We start from the raw sequence: 19,360 nt of genomic DNA, 5'->3' as shown, positions 1-19,360 counted from the left end.
AGATTAATAAGCAAACAAGCATTTAGAATGCCCCTTTCAAAAGAACTGACATTAAAATATTACATCTACCTTATATTTGAAAATGTCTAATTGTGTTAAAGATCATATAACATAAAATTTACCAACTTAACCATTTTTAAAGGTACAGTTCAGTGGTGTTAAGTATATTCACATTGTTGTGTCACCTGTCTTATTTTTTTAATTAAGCTGATTTTTATTCACTATAGCTGAAGAAAGTAACACATTATATTCTAACATAACAAAAAGTTATAATTGATGAGTCTACATACATTTCAAAGGATTTCAACAATTACTTTAGTATAACCAAAGATGTAACGTTTGAATTTTATCTTTTTTGAAACATAAAATGCACAGTTTTAATACCCAGACTACGTATCTTATGACTTCGAAAATTTTAGCTAAAACATACATCTTTTACAGGTAAAAGCAAAGAAAAAAAAAAAAAACATGATAAGTGTTGGCGAGAATGTGGAAAAATTAGAACCCTTATATGCTGCCGGTGGGGATGTAAATTACAATTACAAGTGCAATTACAAAACAGTCTGGCAGTTCTTCAAAAGGTTAAGCAGAGTTATCGTATGACCCAGAAATTCCACTCCAAGGTATATACCCAAGAGAAATGAAAACATAGGCCAGTGAAAGTCCACAGCAGCATTATTCATAAGAGCGCCCTGCCTGCAATGTAAAAAATCCCCCAAGTCCACCAACAGATGAATGGATAAATAAAATATGGGATGGCCAAACAATGAAATATTATTTGGCCATAAAAGAGAATGAAATAGTAACACATGCCACAACAGGGATGAACCTTGAAAACATGAACCTTGAAAGAGACCAGTAACAAAGGACCATGTATTGTATGATTCCATTTATATGAAATGTCCAGGATAGACAGATCTATAAAGAAATGAAGAAGACTGATGTTTGCCTAGGGTTAGAGGAATGGGGTAATTTGGGGGTGATGGCTAGGAAGTGTGGGGTTTTTTGGGGGTTAGTAATAATGTTCTAAAATTTATTGTGATGATGGATGCACAACTCCGGGAAGACACTAAAAGCCATTGAATTATACACTTAATATGCGTAAACTGTATGCACGTGAATTATATTTCAATAAAACTGTTAAAAAAATAAAAACCATCTTGAAAATAAGATAAATCTAAGTCTACCAATACCAAGAAATAATTTTAGGGACTCCATATAAATAAAAGCCTCTCTCTTTCTATTGTAAAATAGATTTCTATCATTCCAAGGAACAAGGAACAAGGGGAAGTTAGTGGTAGAGGGCAAAGTCTGACAACCAGGATGTCTCTAGCAGTTGAAAGTCTGATACACACTGCTATATATCCAAATATGCTTATGTGATTTATACAGCACTTTTCAGGCCCTTGACCTTACTTGGTAGGTGTTAAGTCAGTGTTCAGGTATTTATTTAATGGGAAATTATATACTGACATTAGCCATCTTTCCATAGAATTTCTGTTTTCTGCTAAAATCAAATAATGATGCCACGTGTCCAATTCAGAGGGAAAAAAATGAATAAAGTCAATAGATGGAATTCTTTCAATTCTAAGATTTTTTCCCTATAAATTTTTCGTGTTTCTTGCCTCTACTCATGTGAATACTGGCAAAAAAGGGGCTAAAAATTATGAAATATAATGCCTAAGTGATGTTAGAGATTCTGAAATTGTCAATCATGGTTAGATTTAATAGCTTACACTAGTCATGGAAATATGCTTATAGTTTTGTTCTCATACTGAGTCATATTCTCTCACAGTAGATGTGTTCCTGCGTCATTTAATATGCAAACATTCTGAATGTACCCATGAGTGTTATTGTTACGAACTTCCAGTTTATTATTCTTAAATATGTTTAAGAACGACTACATTAATGTCTGGCTGTAAGCCTAAGCATGCCAGAGGAATGCTTTCAGATATGTCATTAAGCGCAGGTCCCAAGATAAGACTGCCAAATTATATTCTAAAATTTAAAAATACAGCGAGATTCCAGTATAGAAGCGACTAATGTTTCCATCTTTTTAAAAAAATAAATACTTACTGTGTAGGTAGGGTATGCTGATATTAAGGATTTTATGGTATGTATCAATTTAGGAAAATTTTGCAATATTCTTTAGGAAAGTTAGTTTTAAAATAATGAAACTTCAGCTCTTAGCACAAACCCCTTTGAGAACAGTGCATTCAAATGACAGGTTAAGGAGACATGATGTAGTTGAGAAACCTTAAAGTACAGAAAGAAATTCTGGAAAAGTTGCAAATTAAAAAGAGTAGAGGCAACAGTCAGACTGTAGTACTTTTCAGAGTCAGAAGAATTTTGGAAAAAACAAACATGCAAAGCTATGTGTGCACATATCCATATTCATAATTGTGCTATAATGAAAAATTGTGTTCCCAAATTTCATAGCATCAACATTTTATTGCATTATCTCCTACTAGATAGAAACGCATCATGCTCTCTGGAAGCATTGGTAATTAATGTAAAGCACTGGTAGAGAAGTTTATACCACAAACGGAAAGAAAGTAAAGAGCTTGGTTGGCAACACTTTCTTTAAGTGACTGACAACTCTTGGTGTGTGTGGGGGTGTGTGTGTGTGTAGAACATTAAAGAAACATGAAACAAGTTAAAATCATCTTAAAATATTATTCCTGTCTTATGTGTTCTTTGCTTTTAGAAACATAATGAAGTATCTCGTATTTGCTTCAAAATAATCCAGTGGTGGGAAGGAGTATAGGTGGGGGAGAGGGTCCGGGGGTATTACAGATGACACAAGATTGTGTGTGTGTGTGTGTTTATTCCTCCCCCCCCCCCCCCCCCAGCCAACAGCACTGACAGGTCCTGGTAATATAAATGTCATCTCAACAGGTTGGATCTAGGAGGCCTACAATCATCTTGCCATCATGCTCTTACAGAACTCTTTCTAAATGATTAGCCAGGAGCTTCTTCTGACTTGTTTACTTGTCCCCAGCACCACAGAGGTCAGACACTGGCCTCCCTTCATCCAGTGCCCTGTGAGAGGAAACCCCCTTGGTAATTTAGGGGAAGTTTCTTCCCTCTGAGGAAAACTCAGATGGAAACTCAAGTAATTGTTTAAAAAATTAAATAGAAAGACAGCAAAACCTATTTCCCCATACGAGGGAGTGCAGGAAATGGACATTTGAAAGCAGTACTAACTGATAATGTAGATGTTGCTGGGTTAGCAAAACAAGTGCAATTACGGGTAGTGCGCTGGCCTCCAGCCTGGGGATCTGGGGTTATTACAAAGATCTCCATGAAGAAGCTAAAAAGAAGATTATCTTGCCTAGAGAAATAAATCTGCACAAACATAAGGCTTGAGAACCTAGATTCTACCCAGACTCAGATTCGGCTGGATCATTCCAGCAGATCAGTCCTTCAGCAGAGAATACCGTCACCCCAAAGCCTTCTTTCTGCTTATCATGAAATACTCACTAAACACGGAACAGAGGGAAGATGGCATACTGTCCCCTGCAGACATACAACCCATGGCATTGCCACAGAAAGCCTTGTCTGGCTACAGAACATTCTCTCTTTCTCTCTATCTCTATGTCTGTCTCTTTCTACTGGTAGGAACTCCAGCATCTTTTAACTTGGCTTTATGGGACACACAGAAGTCTTTTGTAATGGAATGCAGGTTCCTAGTCATTCCCAAGGTGAGCAGTTCTCCTAGCAGAAGTCCATTCAAATCAAAGTCAATAGACTGGGTGTCTGTGTGTGTCCTCAAGCACAAATCTCCAGTCAGAATTCATCAGGATCCATCATTGCTCTACTGAAAACCATTATCATATCAGCAGAAGAAAAGCATCTCTTTCCAACACAGCCCACAGATCTGTAGTTCCACAGTAGTTTGAAAGAAATCACCAAATTGGTAACATAGGGGAAAAAAATCTTATTTTTCTTAGAGAATAATTTAATTTTAAAAGAAGTTTTAAATTTTTCTTTCTTGTTAATTTTATTAAAGAAACTTTCAAAAATGTCTTACAAACCAGAACCGATCAAAACCACAGGCTACATTGAAGCTGCTGAAATTCACAGATAAAAATTCCCAGGAATTCCCTGGCAGTCCAGTGGTTAAGACTCCGTGCTTTCACTGCTGAGGGCCTGGGTTCAATCCCTGGTTGGGTAACTAAGATCCCACAAGCCGTGTGGCCAAAAAAAAAAAAAAAATCCCAACTCATAGAACCCCAAGCCTTCTGGAAAGTCAAATCTCACACAAAGCCTTGAGCCTGGGGCTTCTGATCTTTCAATTCAAGAACTGTTCCATTTTTACCACAAAAGTTTTTCCATAAACATTCAATTCTGAGGGGTTAGGTTACCACAGGCAGAACCCCTCTGAGCCAGTGGTTTGTTGCAGCTGACCCAACCTCAGCTGGTATTAGCAGAGGATTGGCTCCTGGTGACTCTCCCTACCCAGTCACGTGACACCTGGAGCTCTGGGTTCAATTCTGGGAAAACAATGGGATTCAGGAGAGGGCAACCCAGTTGGTAAGGGGCCTAGAAGGACTGGGCACATGAGAAGAACTGGGAGAGAAATTCTAGGCGGTGCTCAGATGCCCTCTTGAAACTGGCTGAAGAACTGTGCTCCATGGGGCACAATTAGCACCACTAGGTGGACCTCGCAGGAGACAAGTGCAACTCAAGTTCGGACCACCTAAGCATGAAACTTTCAGGAGGCAGCTGATGGCCACCTTCCGGGGTGCTGGAGAGGGGACTCCTGTCCTGGGCGTCGGGATGCATAGCATCACCTCTCTCTGCCTTCCAGTTTGGACAGCCTCAGTCTCCTGTCTCTCCTCCTGAAAGCTGAGTGGCTCTGCTCTGAAAGGGAAAGTTTCTGTGGCTGAAACCCTGTTAGGTGCCTCTTCCCTCTGACTTCCCATCTGTGAGGCTATGTTCCCCGGTGTTACTTTTGCTGGGAACGTCACGGGGCACCCCCCTCTGGCTCTTACCGTGTTTAACGGTGAGCCAGGTGTGAGGAAAGCAACAACAAGCTGCTGACTGGGGAGCCTGAAAACTGGAGACTCAGGAAGAGGGATGGCCTGATACTCAGTCCCTACTTTGTCCTCCACTGGGCTCTTCTTCCCTGGGTCACTGTTCCCGTGACGCTGCAATCGTGAGTCTATCTCCCAACCAGACTCTGAACTCCTTGAGGTCAGGGGCCTTGTCTTCCTCATTTGGGACCCTCAGGTCCTAGAAAAGTGGCTGGTACGTAAAAAAGCTCAACAAGTGCTTAGTGAATGAAATTGTCTGCGACAGAATGGTAGACATTTTCTGGGACAGCTAGGCTTAAATAAATTTGTCTACGCTTTACCAAAACCCAAATCCACTAAAAATAAATAAAAAGCATTTAATTTCCCAGATTTCCTTTCTATAGGATGCAAAAAAGCCAGGTGATCTCTTTAGCCCTCAGATGGGTCTTCCCATTAGATCTTACAACCTCTCCCTCTAGATGGATGTTATTTAGCCTCCCTTCCCACGTTTGTAAACAGATGGAGATAGAAAATAAAGCGGGGCCAATGGTTGGCTTCAAATGAGCTGGGCTGAAGCTGCTTTCTCGGTACCTTGTTTCCAGGCTGCCATGAAGTGTGTTCGAGTGTTGAGACAGACTCAGTTTGTCAACGTTTTGATTAGCCGGGAAGGCTCCGCTTTCGGCATGTAAGCAGCACGTGGAATTTGCTGCCCTGTGGATTCCAGGGTGCCACACACTGGGGCTAAGTTTCTCAGGAAAGACCGGGCAGTTGTATAACCAATGATAATATTTAGAATTATGCAGCTGTCATAAGGTCATCCCATCCCTCACTGCAGGGCAAAAACCAATCCCTTCCAGTAGAGAGGAAGGAATTTTCCCGTGTTGTTACTCCATTACTCATGGTTTCTTTAATTTACCTTTAATAGGAAACTGATAGCTGTAAGGATCACAGACATACGAGACGTGAGGAATCTGGAGGCTTAGTTACATGCCCCTGAACTGAAGCTCTCTTCTTCTTCTAGAATTTTCACTTATACAATGTGGACCAGGACAGCTCTCACTGCTGCTACTCTGACTGCCAATAACTACCATTAATTGAGCACATACTGTGTGCCAGGCATAAATCCTCAGAACAACAGACCCACGACATAGGTACCATTAACACCTTCGTTTTACAGAGAATGAAAAGGAGGCCCAAAGAAACTCCTCCCTACCCGAGATGGATATTTTTTTCCCTCCTTCAATGAAATGTATGTGTGGGGGAAGAAAGGAAAGAAATCTACAGTCCCTTTTCTTGTACATAGATGCCTGGGGTATTTCACAAAGGCCTCAGCTATATCCCTGAGTCATGACAATGAATAGTTTAAAATATTAAATTTTTCTTGTGTGATTTTGGCTTTCATTTTTGCAAGGCCTTCACAAACCTTTCACATGTCCAAATACTAAGAATTGCCTAGCTCATTTTTTGCCCTCTTGTGTTAAAGGAAATGACAAAAGTTTACATTATTTTTATTGTAACTGTCATTTCTCTGACACTAAGGGCCATACTTTGAGGTATGCCATTTATTGTCTGTACTTTTATTTTCTCAGGTAAGAGAGCCTTTTGCTGAGTGTAGCTTGTTGGCTTCAACTACAGTTAAGTCCCACATTCCATTGAATTCATTGGTCTATAGATTTGGAAGATGTTTGTCAAAAGGGATGCATCCCCCTTCCAGAAAACTGGAGACACGGAAGATTCCTTTCGAGGTAAGTGATTGAGAAGGAATGCACACTTAGAATGAGAAAAGAAGAAAGCACTAGTTTTCTGAAAAAATTCCAAAGTGAGGAGGTGATGGTTACGTCTACACAGAGCAACCTGAAATGGAGTTTAATTATTATCTAGTGAATTTCATCAGGGTTAAGTCAGCCGAGCCAACTCATAATTCTGGCATGAAATATCTAGTCTGGCTGCTTATCTTGACCAAATCAATAGGAATTGGTACCAACCCCCTATTTTATTGTGCGGTATGTTGGCATACAAGTATTCTTCTTGTTCAAAAAAATAGGTACTTGAGTACAAATCTAGCCGTTAGGCTTTCTCCAGCTTGTCTCTGGCAGGTTCTGGAATGCTAATACACACCAAGGATGTTTGGAAGGATTGAAAATTTCAAATTCAGAAAAAGGAGAACATGGCTTACAGGGGGTCTAGTGCCACAATTCACCAACAGGGATGTTCCAACTATGAAAACGTAACTTCAATGTCTCAGAGTTTAAACGTGATTAAATGTACAGAACCTTCTAAAACAAAATGCCAAATGGAAATAATGCAATAAGGGTTTCATGCATTTCACCTTCTGTCTGCACAGACCCTGGGACTTTTGAACTTAAGAGTGCTGAGTTCTCGTGTTCCTGTCGGGCGCAGAAAAGGCCAACGTGGCTAGGACACAACATGGTAATACCCAGAAGGTGGAGGAGAAGTTTTCCAACAGTTATTCGTTTAGTAGACAATAAATGTGGTGTTCAGTAGCTGATTCCATGTTGAGTTAAGCTTCAACATGGAACTGCCAACAGTGGAATGAGGCAACATATGAAACCCAGAGATAGCCTGATGGGTGCACAAATCTATCAGTGCATTTCTTATAATTAATAGCACTGACACTGAAACCTGAGTTCCAATATTGGTAGCACAAGGGATGGATTGAGCCTGCAAATGTTAATTATGTCAATGTTTGAAAATCTAGGTTCTTATCAATTTTTGGATTTCTGGATTCTTTTGAAAAATTGGAAGATCTGGGCCTTGTTGACACATGGCAACAACTGGCTGGAGCTGATAGTTTTCAGGTCACAATCTTGCCTCCCTTTGTCTACGCTATTCTGCAGCGGGTCACTTTCCATTTATCATCACACTCATCTCTGTTACCTCTCCTGTCAAAGAGAAATATTTCTCTGTATCCATGACTCTATTAAGTAGGAAAACAAAAAGTAGCCTGAAAGGGCAGCTTCATATATATACATCGCCCGCTTGGCCACTGGAGGCATCTGAGTTTGCTTTTCCATTCTAAAATAGTGGACCCTGACTTTGTTGTCTCCCAGCACATTCTCCAATAATGCTTCCCAACACATACAGGGATCCCCTGGGGTGTGTGTACTTTGCAAAAGTCCCCCCGCCTCCTCATTCACACTGAGTCACACCCTGCTTTGGTTTAGAATCCCTGTACTTAAAACCATGAAAGAAATTCTTATGGAATCTATCACTCATTCCAGTTGATCATGAATATCTAAATTACCATGTAGCTTGGAAATTATTCCTTTGAGACCAACACCTTAAAAAGATCTTTGGCAAGCTAAATTAAGCCGCTTCTCTTAACAGTCCTGGAAAAGAGCTGACACTCTTTTAATGGTCCCTAGTGGCAGCATTCCCAACTTGCAATTAGGTTACATTTTAAAAGTTCATTTTATACTGGTTGTTTGCAGTTTATAATTCCTTTCTCTTTAACACCAATATTATAAATGTTGATAATTTCTCCAAGGTTTACGCACAATTTCTTTTTAACCATGCAGAGGGATTGCATCATAGTGGGTTATTTTTTTTCCCGGAAAAATTACTCAACGAAAGCTCTTATTCCTTCAACAAAGTTGATGTATTAAGTATTAGAAAATACCAGGAAATTCCACTTCAAATAACTGTTAACTTGGATTGCTACTAAAGGGAGCTAATATTTCCTCTAGTTGTACCAAACGAGGGCTTTCCTCTTATAAAACCCACTGTAGCACAGTGGAACTTTTAGCACAATTGCCAGAAAGCAGAAACCTCTAAACACTGTTCTCACCCTTGAAGAGACAGTATAAAGGAACCCCAAACCCCACAGTTTGCATCCAGAAAAACTGCAGGTACTCAATTCAGACTCCAGCCAGTAGGGATGGTGGGAAGGGACTCCCTGTACCATTAAACAAAACAGTGGATGTGAGTTCTGTCCTCTAAGTGCTTCTGCAAGAACTTGTTTCCCAGGAAAATGGCAGCACATAGATAATGAGGATGTGCCCTCACGTCAGCATGAATTTAGCTTCTGTGATAAGAATCGTGGCCGCTGTGATTACCTCTGGTCAGCAATGGGCCAGGCCAGTTTCAAAAACAAGTGCCCCAAATCATTCTGTCTACTTGATTGTTTTATGGGCACTTCATCCTCCAACGGAAGCTTTATGTACATGCAATCACTTGTTTGAAGACCTGAACAAGTAGAAGCCAGCAGAGATCTGCAAGGCGCTGAAAAAAAAACAAACTGACATAGTTTCTGTCCAAGTAATGGCCAGCCCTCCAAGGCACAGAGCAGTCAGAATCTTGCCCCAAGACTTTTGAGTTGTTCTATGTTGTTCTTATTACACAGAGATCTTGAAAGGCGATTATAAATATCCTTGAGAACTCCCTGGGCGGGGGGGGGGGGGGGGGGAGATGCTCGGAGCCACAGAATGATCTGCCTAAGGGTGGGCAGTAAGCCAAGGACGGAAGAGAAAACAGGGCCAGTAATACCTGAGTTCTGGGTTTTAGCTACAAACTCAGAAACCATCCTGCTGGGGCAGTGTCTATGGACATTCCTTCTCCAAGTCAGAGATGTGCTGTGGGGAAAGAGAAGAGTTTTCTAAAACTTCTTGGTTCTGTTTGTATTCTCCAATCACAGGTACCAGTGACTCTTCAACCATTTCCCATGCAGGCGTAAATCGTTATTTCGCGTTCATAGAAAATAAGAATCCTATCCTGCAAAGCTTCCGTGCCTTGAAAATCCAAGTGTCAACTGACAAAATATCTGGATGGGGAAAATCTCCCACCCCCTCCCCATTCTCCCACCAGCGTAAAAGGCAACGGGGGTGGGGGACAATGGAGAAGGGAACGAAATCATGCGGGTTCACCAGGAAAAGATACAGTGTTGGTGGCAGCAGAGTTGGTGAGTGTGTTGTGGGCATTACCTCTTGATGAGGCTTCCAAGAAGGCTCCCGCTCAAGTCGTGGTGGCTCTGAGAACAAGCATTCTTGCATCAATAGCTAATAGGCTGTCCAACCAGATGTTATCTGGGTGGGATAAGAGGGTGAGAAAACAGACCTGTTGTACGCTGTTGTCAACTACATCGCTGTGGGCAGAGAAGGCTGGTTGTGTAGTGTTTAGCAGTGCGCCTCTTTTGTAGTGAGGCAGACCAGATTACATGGCGGTTCAAATCCGTTTCCTCTTGTGATTGGTAAAATACGAGAGTTATAATCATTCATGCATTACTAAAGCCTCCTTTCCATCATTTTGAAGGGACTTTTATTTTCTAGAACAGAGCATGCATCCAGCAGGAACCTAAAGCGTTTGTTTTTCTAAGCGATCTTTTGCAATAAGCACACATGAAAAAAACAAAACAAAACTGCATAGGGTACCTGTGACAAGACTGGAAATGATTAGTGGTAACACCAGCATCTGTAACATCCGCATCAGAAGTTCCCCGGGAAAGGAGAAGTATTTGACTTCCCGGTAGCTCATTTTGTATGGTCGGAGGGTAAATCCAAGGATTGTACCTGCAGGAGAAAAAACAAAAACAAAACAAAGAAGAAAAGTTGAGTCTCTTTCGAAACTGTAACAATCGTAGAAAAATAAGCAAGCATTTGGCTGATTATCACTCCTGTCTAAGGAGACTCGATTTATTTAAGCGGCAAATATTTGTGCCACTTTGGAGCAAGGGGTGTGCCTATCTTTTCAATCATAGTCTGGAAGGGCCTGGCTGAATTCAGGGCTTCGAGTAGAACTTAGAGAAAAAAATGTTCCTGGTCTTAGCAAATGAAAAATTTCTTTGTCTAACTTGCATGCAGGGGAACCAGTTTTGACATGGTCCAGGACATGGATTGGGGCATATCTAGGAAACAAATCACGTATCCACACACAAGGCAATATAGGAAAAAAAAAAAAAGGCTTATTATAATGAAGTTCTTTTGTAACAACAGATGTTAGAACGGCTGGCATAACCACTTATAAAGGGTAGTGTAATTTTATCTTTTACAATTAAAAAAAACCTCCTCTTGTGCACACTGTTAATCCATTTTCATCATCTCCCTGTCTACACACCACACTTTCTGTCTACATGGTCCCGATATTGCCTTGGCAACTATATTGTACAGACTTGCTAGTTGCTGGCAAAAGAAGACTACAAAATTAGCAGAGACTTTTTCCAAAAGTTTTCCCTGAAAACTTAGGGGATAATAAGGGAAAGAGAAAGCAATTTTCCCCTTAATTTGATTCTGCTCCTGGAACTTCAAAAAATATTTAAATGATAACTCTATAGGTATATCAAATTATGCTTGGTACCTTTGGAAATGTTCAGAAATTAACAGATGTATTGAATAATTTACTCCTTCTCCCCTTTTCCTAATAAACTTTCTTTGCCCCCCCAAATTTTCTTATTCCATTATTGTAAATATTTTCAAAAATTTTACTAAACCATGTGAGTTATAGAGAAGCACTGAGTAGTCTAGAGGCTAGAGGTTGGGGGAGGAGAGAGAATACTGTGTAGACACAAGTTTTTCCAAAGGAAGCAAGCAGTCCTTTAAGGAAACTGAACCATCCTAACTTCTTATGAAATGAGACACAAAGTTCACTTCAATTGTTACTGCAACTCCAATTTCAATTCTTGGATTCCAACAACATGAAGTATCCATTCTTTGATTACATACCGTGATATCCCAATTACGAGTTGAATCTACATGACTAGAAAATCCAGCTGACCCTGTTTTCAAGACCTTCAGAAAAATATGTATTGCTTTTTCCCAATGTAACAGTAATAGGTTCGGGAGAGAAAAGTTGATTTGGAAAATGTAGAAAAGAGGAAGCAAAAGCCTACCTTTATTGGTTCTACCATTTAAATAGCAAATAGCTAATACTGACTGGGCTCTCTCTATTTGCCAGGCATTGTTGTTAGCGCTTTACCTGTATTAGTATCAATATATTTAATCCTCACAAAACTCCCAGGACATAGGTACTAATTTACCACCAGTTTACTGATGGAGAAATCTAATCATAGTGAAGTTAAAACATGCCCAATTTCAACAGCTCTTCCATATCAAAGTCAAATAGCCGTCCATTCAAGTGGCAGAGCTGGGATTTAAACCCAGGCAGTTTGGACTCAGATCTCACATTCTTGACTACTTTTCACACTTCCTGTCTCTTCAGTAGAGCAAAGACAACTACTGTTAGTGCTTCTCTGAGCTTCTTTCCAGAATATTCTCTTACAGAGTTAAATACACAGAGATCACGCAGACTATACTTTTCCATATATAGTCACCATAAACATCACTTTTAAGCCTCATGATAGCAGATCCAGTGATTGTATCAAAATTTACTTACTACCATTTTTGTTGTTGAACACTTGGTTGTTTCACAGTTTTTACTTTTATGAAAAACACCATTATGAATATATGAAGGCTGGTTTTTACCTAGAGATATTTTGTTTAGTGTAGTTCAGGGAAAGGGAACGAGTGCATTAAAGAATCTGGTTACCAGCTGCGGGGAGGAGAGAAATAGGTGAGGGAGATTAAGAGGTATAAACTTGCAGTTACAGAATAAATGAGTCATGGGTATGAAATGTACAGTGTGGGGAATATAGTCAATAATTATGTAATATCTTTGTAGAATGACAAATGGTAACTAGACTTATCATGAAGATCACTTGGGAATGTATAGAGAGACATGGAATCACTATGTTGTACACCAGGAACTAACATAGTGTCGTAGGTCAATTATACTTCAAAAACAAGCAAACAAACTCATAGAGATCAGAATTGTGGTTACAAGAGGGGGTGTGTGTGGGGAAAGGAATTGGATAAGGCAGTCAAAAGGTATAAACTTCCAGTTATAACACAAATAAGTACTAGGGATGTAATGGACACCATGATGAATTAACACTGCTGTACGTTGTATATGAAAGTTGTTGGGAATTCCCTGGTGGTCCAGTGGTTAGGACTCCGTGTTTCCACTGCAGGGGGCATGGGTTCAATCCCTGGTCGATGGACTTTCACTAAACTTTTTGTGATAATCATTTCATGATGTATGCAAGTCAAATCATTATGCAGTACATCTTTGTGTGTGTGTGTGTGTGTGTGTGTGTGTGTGTGTTGTTGTTGTTGTTGTTTTTAGCCGAGCCGCAAGACTTGCGGGATCTTTGTTCCCAGACCAGGGGTTGAACCCGGACCCTCAGCAGTGAAAGCTCAGAGTCCTAACCACTGGGCTGCCAGGGAATTCCCATGCTGTACATCTTAAACTTATACAGTGCTGTATGTCAATTACACCTCAATAAAACTAGAAGAAAAAAAAAAAGCATATGACTACCTCAATTCATGTTATCAAATTGCTTTCCCAATGGATTGGCCCAGCAGTTTAATACCCCATTAGTGAATGAGAAGACTTTATTTCCCATACCTCTAGGAATGGAATATTATCATAAAAACTTGTTAAAAGAAGCAGAATTTTTGAATGAGTAAATAGTCTGTATATTTTTCTTTTGAATTTACTTAACATCTAATGACCATTCCTCCTAATTGTATTTTCACCAGTCATTTACTAAATCCTGATAGTTTAAGAGTTTATGTATGTGTGTGTATATTTGGTATAGATTCTTTATATAATAGAGATAATTACCCTTTGCCTATGTTCAAAATAATATTTGCTATAGTTTTTTTCTAATTTGCTTGCCATATATTATTACTTAAAATATACAGGTGTTCTACAAGTAATGTCTACACATCTTTTTTATTAAGTGATTTCTTCAAGAGTTATAAACTTTAATTTCCCTCACCCTCCCAAGTTTGAGAAATCTTCAATACACTTTTCCTTTTTCGATAGTTTGCTTGGTTGTAAAATCTTAAATCTTTAATCTCCCTGGAACTCTGTTTGGGGTAAGGTATTTAATTTCAATTTTCAGTGTGCATTATTCAATACAACAGTATTAACAGCACATAGGAATTATAAAAAGCTCTGGTTATATCTGGTTCTTTCCTACTTGTTCATATAAAGGTCAAGTTACTAAAATCTGTGCTTTATCTTATAATAAGTATGCAAGGAATAAAATAAATATTATAAAGTTTACTTCCAATCAAATGTATTTTCACTGGCATTGGTTATGTTTTGTGACTTTTCTTTACATGCATTTAAACATTTGTCATTCAATTATAACAAAAAATATGCACAGTAAGCCCAAGAAACTCATTTTGGTCTTCTGGAATTTGACCATACCAAGCGAGTAGGAATTTTAGATATCCTTCAAATAACAATTTAAGAACAAGCTTGGTTTTACAAGACCCTTTCTAAATACAGTTTTAGAAATGTATTTACTCATGTACAACAATATTTTCAAGGGTGGGTAGGATCCTGCCTAGTCCAGAAATACCCATTTAAATTATAATTCAGAAAAAATTGGTAAAATAGCTGCTCTACTAATGATACAGAGCAACAGAAAGACAGTCAAGGAGGCAAAGTCTCAAGAGGTGGTGAAATTTTTCATCTGTCTCCTTCCAGTCAAGATGGTCTTGCTTGGAAGTGTAGTCCTGGCATCTACCCTAGAATGTCTCTGTTTCTTTACCGTCTCCAATACAGAAACCACATTTTCTAAAAGCTCTTTTTTATAGTAGGAACTGCAGAAAGATGACATCATTTATTTCTAAGGGATAGTTTTAAGTCAAGTGCTTTGAAGAGAGGAGTTGTTTAGAGTGATAGCACATTGCAAATACACTTTGAATCCATTTTGTCCCTGACTGTGCTTTGGTTTATTTACTGTCTCTGGGTTTATCAAGTGAGCCATTTCTACTCTTAGGAAAGATTATGTGGGGAAGGGCAATTTTTACTGAGCTCTTACTATGTGTTAATGGTGGTGTGACCCTCATCACAACTTTACGAGGTAGGTATTATCATACCTATTTTAAAGAGGAATATGTTGATGCTCAGGAGTTAGTTAACTTGCTCAAGGTTACACAGCTAGTAAGTGGCTGACCCGGGGGCTTCCAAACAAAAGCCAGTGCTCTTTCTACTAGCTTGCTTGAAGGCAGTTCTCAAATGCACCTGGCCTCTGGGTCTTCAGCATCTCTAACCCCCCAAATTGTAGAAGCACTTGAGTATTAACCCTGGATCTGCTAGAGATGTCCCAGAGGCACCTTCGGAACCTTCCACAGGTCCACTTACTTTTTGAGGATCCCACAATATGGTTATTAGTATCAAGTCACTGTTTAAAATGGTTACACCAAGTCCCTTTTCATGGAATGATTTAACTAAATGTATATAGAATTTATTAATTAAAGTAGCCTGCCTTTTCCCTCCAGTGCACACATTTTAATCCTTGGAAACCATCAGTAACAAAGGTGGGAAAGACATTAAATGAAAACATCCTTCAGGTTCTCATGCTTTATGACAACAGCTAACAGTCTTCAGCACATGCAAGATGCCAAGTTCTCACAAGCACAGGTGCCATGGAAGCCAGGACTGGTACTACCCATATCTCACAGATGGAGAACCAGTCACTGACAAAGTAGGTAAACTGCCAAAACCACAAACCTGTATAGGTCGGAGCCATAGTCAGCGTAGAGAGAGGTCAAGCTCTTCTCAAGGTCAGCTGAGTGGCTGAGGTGGGCTTCATACCCAGCTCCAGGGCCCAGACCCTCACCCACTATGCTGTACTGATGGCCTTTCAGTAGACATGGTACGAATTTAAAGAGCCTAAGTTAGGACACAACATTTTATCTACATTTTCATTCTCTTTTGAATTAGGTTAACTAAATATAGAGCTTAAGTTGAGGAAAGATTTTGTTGATTTTACTTAATGAAGTCCACATCTAGCTTTTTTTCAGTTCATTTGTTAAATGAATAAACAAAAGCCATTTTTTTCTTCAGCTTTCTGCTGGGACAGGCAGCGTTAGAGGTGAAGCCAGTGTGCTGAGGTCAGCCAGCTCTCAGCATCAAGTTAAGAGGAGATGCTCTGCATATGCAAAGATGGCTTTTCTGGGTAAGCAATTCAGGTTTCTGATTACAGAGCCCAGCAACGAAAAGGGTCTTCCCTGAAAACAAGTTCTCACAGCCTGATACACAGACTTCTCAGAGCCCTCTCCACTCTGCCCTTTTGACCAGTTAGAGGGAGAAGGGTGGAGGGAAGCCTGCTTCCCTTCAGTAAAGCAACTCACTGCCTCTGCAGAGCTGAGTTCCATTAGTGGGCACTTATTTAAGCACATTGATTGATATTCCCAGAACTAATAAAAACTTTTATGGCTACCAGATTTTTAGTGCAAAAGAATAGATCCTTTATTATTGATTACTCTGCAAAAATAACCATAAAAACCAGAAGAACTTCCTAACAGGATTTGTTAGATCCGAAGCAAACTTTGCAAAGTTGGCATCTTGGCGACATTATGTAATACATAGATGTCACGAGCAATATCAAAATTGCTCGTTCTCAGCCAACAATCTCATAGTATTCTTATTTTGGTATTTTAACAAGATTTCTAGAATCTAGGAAATATCTTAACAAAAATGTTTACAGTGATCAAAATTAACCGTCCTTGTTGAATGCTACAAACAAAGATGCATTTTTTAAAAATACTTTTTCTGGGGCTTCCCTGGTGGTGCAGTGGTTGAGAGTCCACCTGCCAATGCAGGGGACGCGGGTTCGTGCCCCGGTCCGGGAGGATCCCACGTGCCGCGGAGCGGCTGGACCCATGAGCCATGGTCGCTGAGCCTGCGCGTCCGGAGCCTGTGCTCCGCAACGGGAGAGGCCACAGCAGTGAGAGGCCCATGTACCGCAAAAAAAAAAAAAAAAAAAAAAAGAGAGAGAAAAAATACTCAAGAAAAAGAGTCCTTCAGGGGTTCACTGTTTCTCCCTGGGGAGTCTATACAACAAATACTTCTTTGGAAGATTAAATATCACTTCACTTTCTAAACTAAGACACAATGTGCACCCTGGAGCCTCAAAAAGAACACATACCTGGTTCACTTTTTTTTTTTTTTTTTTGCGCTACGCGGGCCTCTCACTGCTGTGGCCTCTCCCGTTGTGGAGCACAGGCTCCGGACGCGCAGGCTCAGCGGCCATGGCTCACGGGCCCAGCCGCTCCGCGGTACGTGGGATCTTCCCGGACCGGGGCACGAACCCGTGTCCCCCGCATCGGCAGGCGGACTCTCAAACACTGTGCCACCAGGGAAGCCCCGCTGGTTCACTTTTGAAGGCCAGACATTCACAAGTTAAAGCTAAAGACCTGTTTTAAGAATTTGGTTCATATCTAATCTGAAAAAAATTATTGAAAATATTAAGAAGCCAGAAAATATTTAAGAGTAAAAGAATGAAGCACAATCTGAAGTAAACTTTAGACCAAATCACCCACTTTAACTTTTGGTGGATGTTGGCGTTTGAACTAGTAAAGTTTTACTAACGTTCCCGCCCTATCTCCAAACTCTGTCATGAACAGATTGGCAGACCAAAGCCTTCTAGAGTTATTATTCACAATGCAAAATTCTCCAGGAAAAGAGACGATGGCCCCCAAAGAGCTCAGATGTCAAAAGAGAATCTAAAAGTGATATTGGCATTGATCTTGAGAGGAAGATCTCACATTCTGAGGCCAGCTGGAAGAAAACTACCAAAGGCCCACCACCCAAGGTGAGCTAACTAGCTCTTCTAGCATTTACCTTGCAAACCAGTCAAAGCCAATTCAAACTCCTACTGGGAAAAAGCTTGGCCTGCAGATCTTCAGCCAGAAAGGAGACCACGCTGTCTGCTTGAACGCAAGATGGCTCAAAGATATAATAGTATCAAATATTTTTGTTGATAGCGCACCACTGGTTTTATGTGACAAAATACTATTCTTTCCCAGCTAGGGTCTTTTCATTTTTGTAGTAAAAAACCAAACACACAAACAAAAAACTAGCACTACTTTGCCTCAAGTTCACAACAATCTAATGTATGATGTAATAAAATCACAGGAGTGGCATCCATTGCCTTTGCCATATTCTATTGGTTAAAAGCAAGGTCACAGTTTCCACCACACCAAGTGAGCTGCACAGAATGATAAGGGCTTTGTCTGACCTGCACAGTCTCTAGGCCTGGCCCCCAGCTGCTGCTGAACAGTTTCCCGAGCAGAGGAACTGCTTAGTTGCACCGATTCCCTACTGCACTCCAAACTCTGATTTCTCTCGTGATGTGGGAAACTGGTTCTTGCCTGAACTATGATTTCTCATATGCTTAGGTTTCTAGATTCACAAACTAGGAGTGATAGCTCTCGATTCCTAATTCTCTCACTAGACAGGTTTTTTTGGGGTATGAAAGACAGCAGGTGTGATGCTGTAGAAAGATCATAGTCTGGGAGTCAGAGATGAGGGTTCTGGGCCTGATGCTGCCAGTAAATTACGCTAGTAGATACTTCACTTAAATGACTGAATCTTCATAGCAAACCTACAGGACTTAATATCACCATCTTATAGATGAAGAGACTGAGCCCTAGAAAAAATAAGCCAGCTGTCCAGGATTACATGGCCAGTAACTGATGTTGGCAAAATGGGGTTTCAAACTTAGATCTGCCTATTTCCACAGCTAATATCTTCAAGTCACATAATCTCTTTGCCCTCCCTGCCCGCTTCTTAATCTGAATAATGGGAGAAATAGATCAGAAAGGCAGTATCTATGATCTTCTTGAACTTGATCTTCTTGAACTTCTTGAATATTCTCTGCTACATATTCTGAGCATTATCTTAGCTGTTTTATATGCATTCATCTTGTTTCTTCTAATGAATTCTAAAGTCCTTGATAATGCCTACGAAAGCTTGTAGTAAGTCATAAAATGCTTTATCAATTTGGCCATTATGGTTATTATGGCAGGTACTCAATAATTATTTGAGAGATCAAATAAAAGTTTCTATTTCAGAACTTGGCTAGATCGTGGCCCAATTTGGAGAAGTTAAAAGCCTGTCTCATGCCAGCCTGATGAAGCTGCTGGATATAAAGTCCCATTAACTCATTTTTATAAAGAAGCCAAGGGCAAAATGGAGAATTTACCTGCCCAAGAGGTCTGCTGGTCCCTGGCTTTTTGTTTCAGCTCAAACTTCCAGGCATTTCCTGGTGAGAAGCTACTCTGTGTTTGAGTCAACCTTTCAACCCTCCCCCACTCCTCTGTTCCCACATCCTTCAGAGGCCCTGGCTTGGCTCATTCTTTTGTCCTTTGGTATTTCCTGTTGCTGGAGGTGGGAAATACCTGTTCCAGCCTTGTTCCACCAGTGGTGCCCAGATAACCAGCCGTGGGGTGACTGATGACCAGGCACGGTACAGATGCAGACTCAAATCTGCATGGCGTGCAACACTGAGAGACAACTGAACCGGAAGA

The 19,360-nt window shown here is 40.3% G+C and overlaps 1 protein-coding gene across 3 annotated transcripts in view; it reads right to left on the bottom strand.

Moving 5' to 3' along the window:
* SLC1A3 (solute carrier family 1 member 3) overlaps positions 1-19,360 on the bottom strand; it is an 88,562-nt gene that overhangs the window by 57,290 nt on the left and 11,912 nt on the right. Inside the window, exons 1-2 of one of the 3 annotated variants that reach the window (XM_089908763.1) lie at positions 19,036-19,104; positions 10,406-10,543 (exon numbers count right to left, since the gene is read on the bottom strand). In XM_089908763.1, the coding sequence (XP_089764889.1) occupies positions 10,406-10,508 (103 nt within the window). In that variant the 5' untranslated portion in view covers positions 10,509-10,543; positions 19,036-19,104. Of the gene's footprint in view, positions 1-9,958; positions 10,100-10,405; positions 10,544-19,035; positions 19,105-19,360 lie in introns of those variants that run through there. The other 2 variants (XM_022599212.2, XM_089908765.1) reach the window with 2 other exon arrangements.

The sequence above is a fragment of the Delphinapterus leucas genome, chromosome 3 (genome assembly GCF_059928025.1).
Source record: "Delphinapterus leucas isolate spDelLeu-1000000601 "Yukka" chromosome 3, BTC_Dleu_Yukka2, whole genome shotgun sequence".
In the NCBI taxonomy this organism is placed as follows: Eukaryota; Metazoa; Chordata; class Mammalia; order Artiodactyla; family Monodontidae; genus Delphinapterus; species Delphinapterus leucas.
The sequence above is the reverse complement of the archived record's forward strand: the minus strand, read 5'-3'. Positions and strand labels throughout refer to the sequence as shown.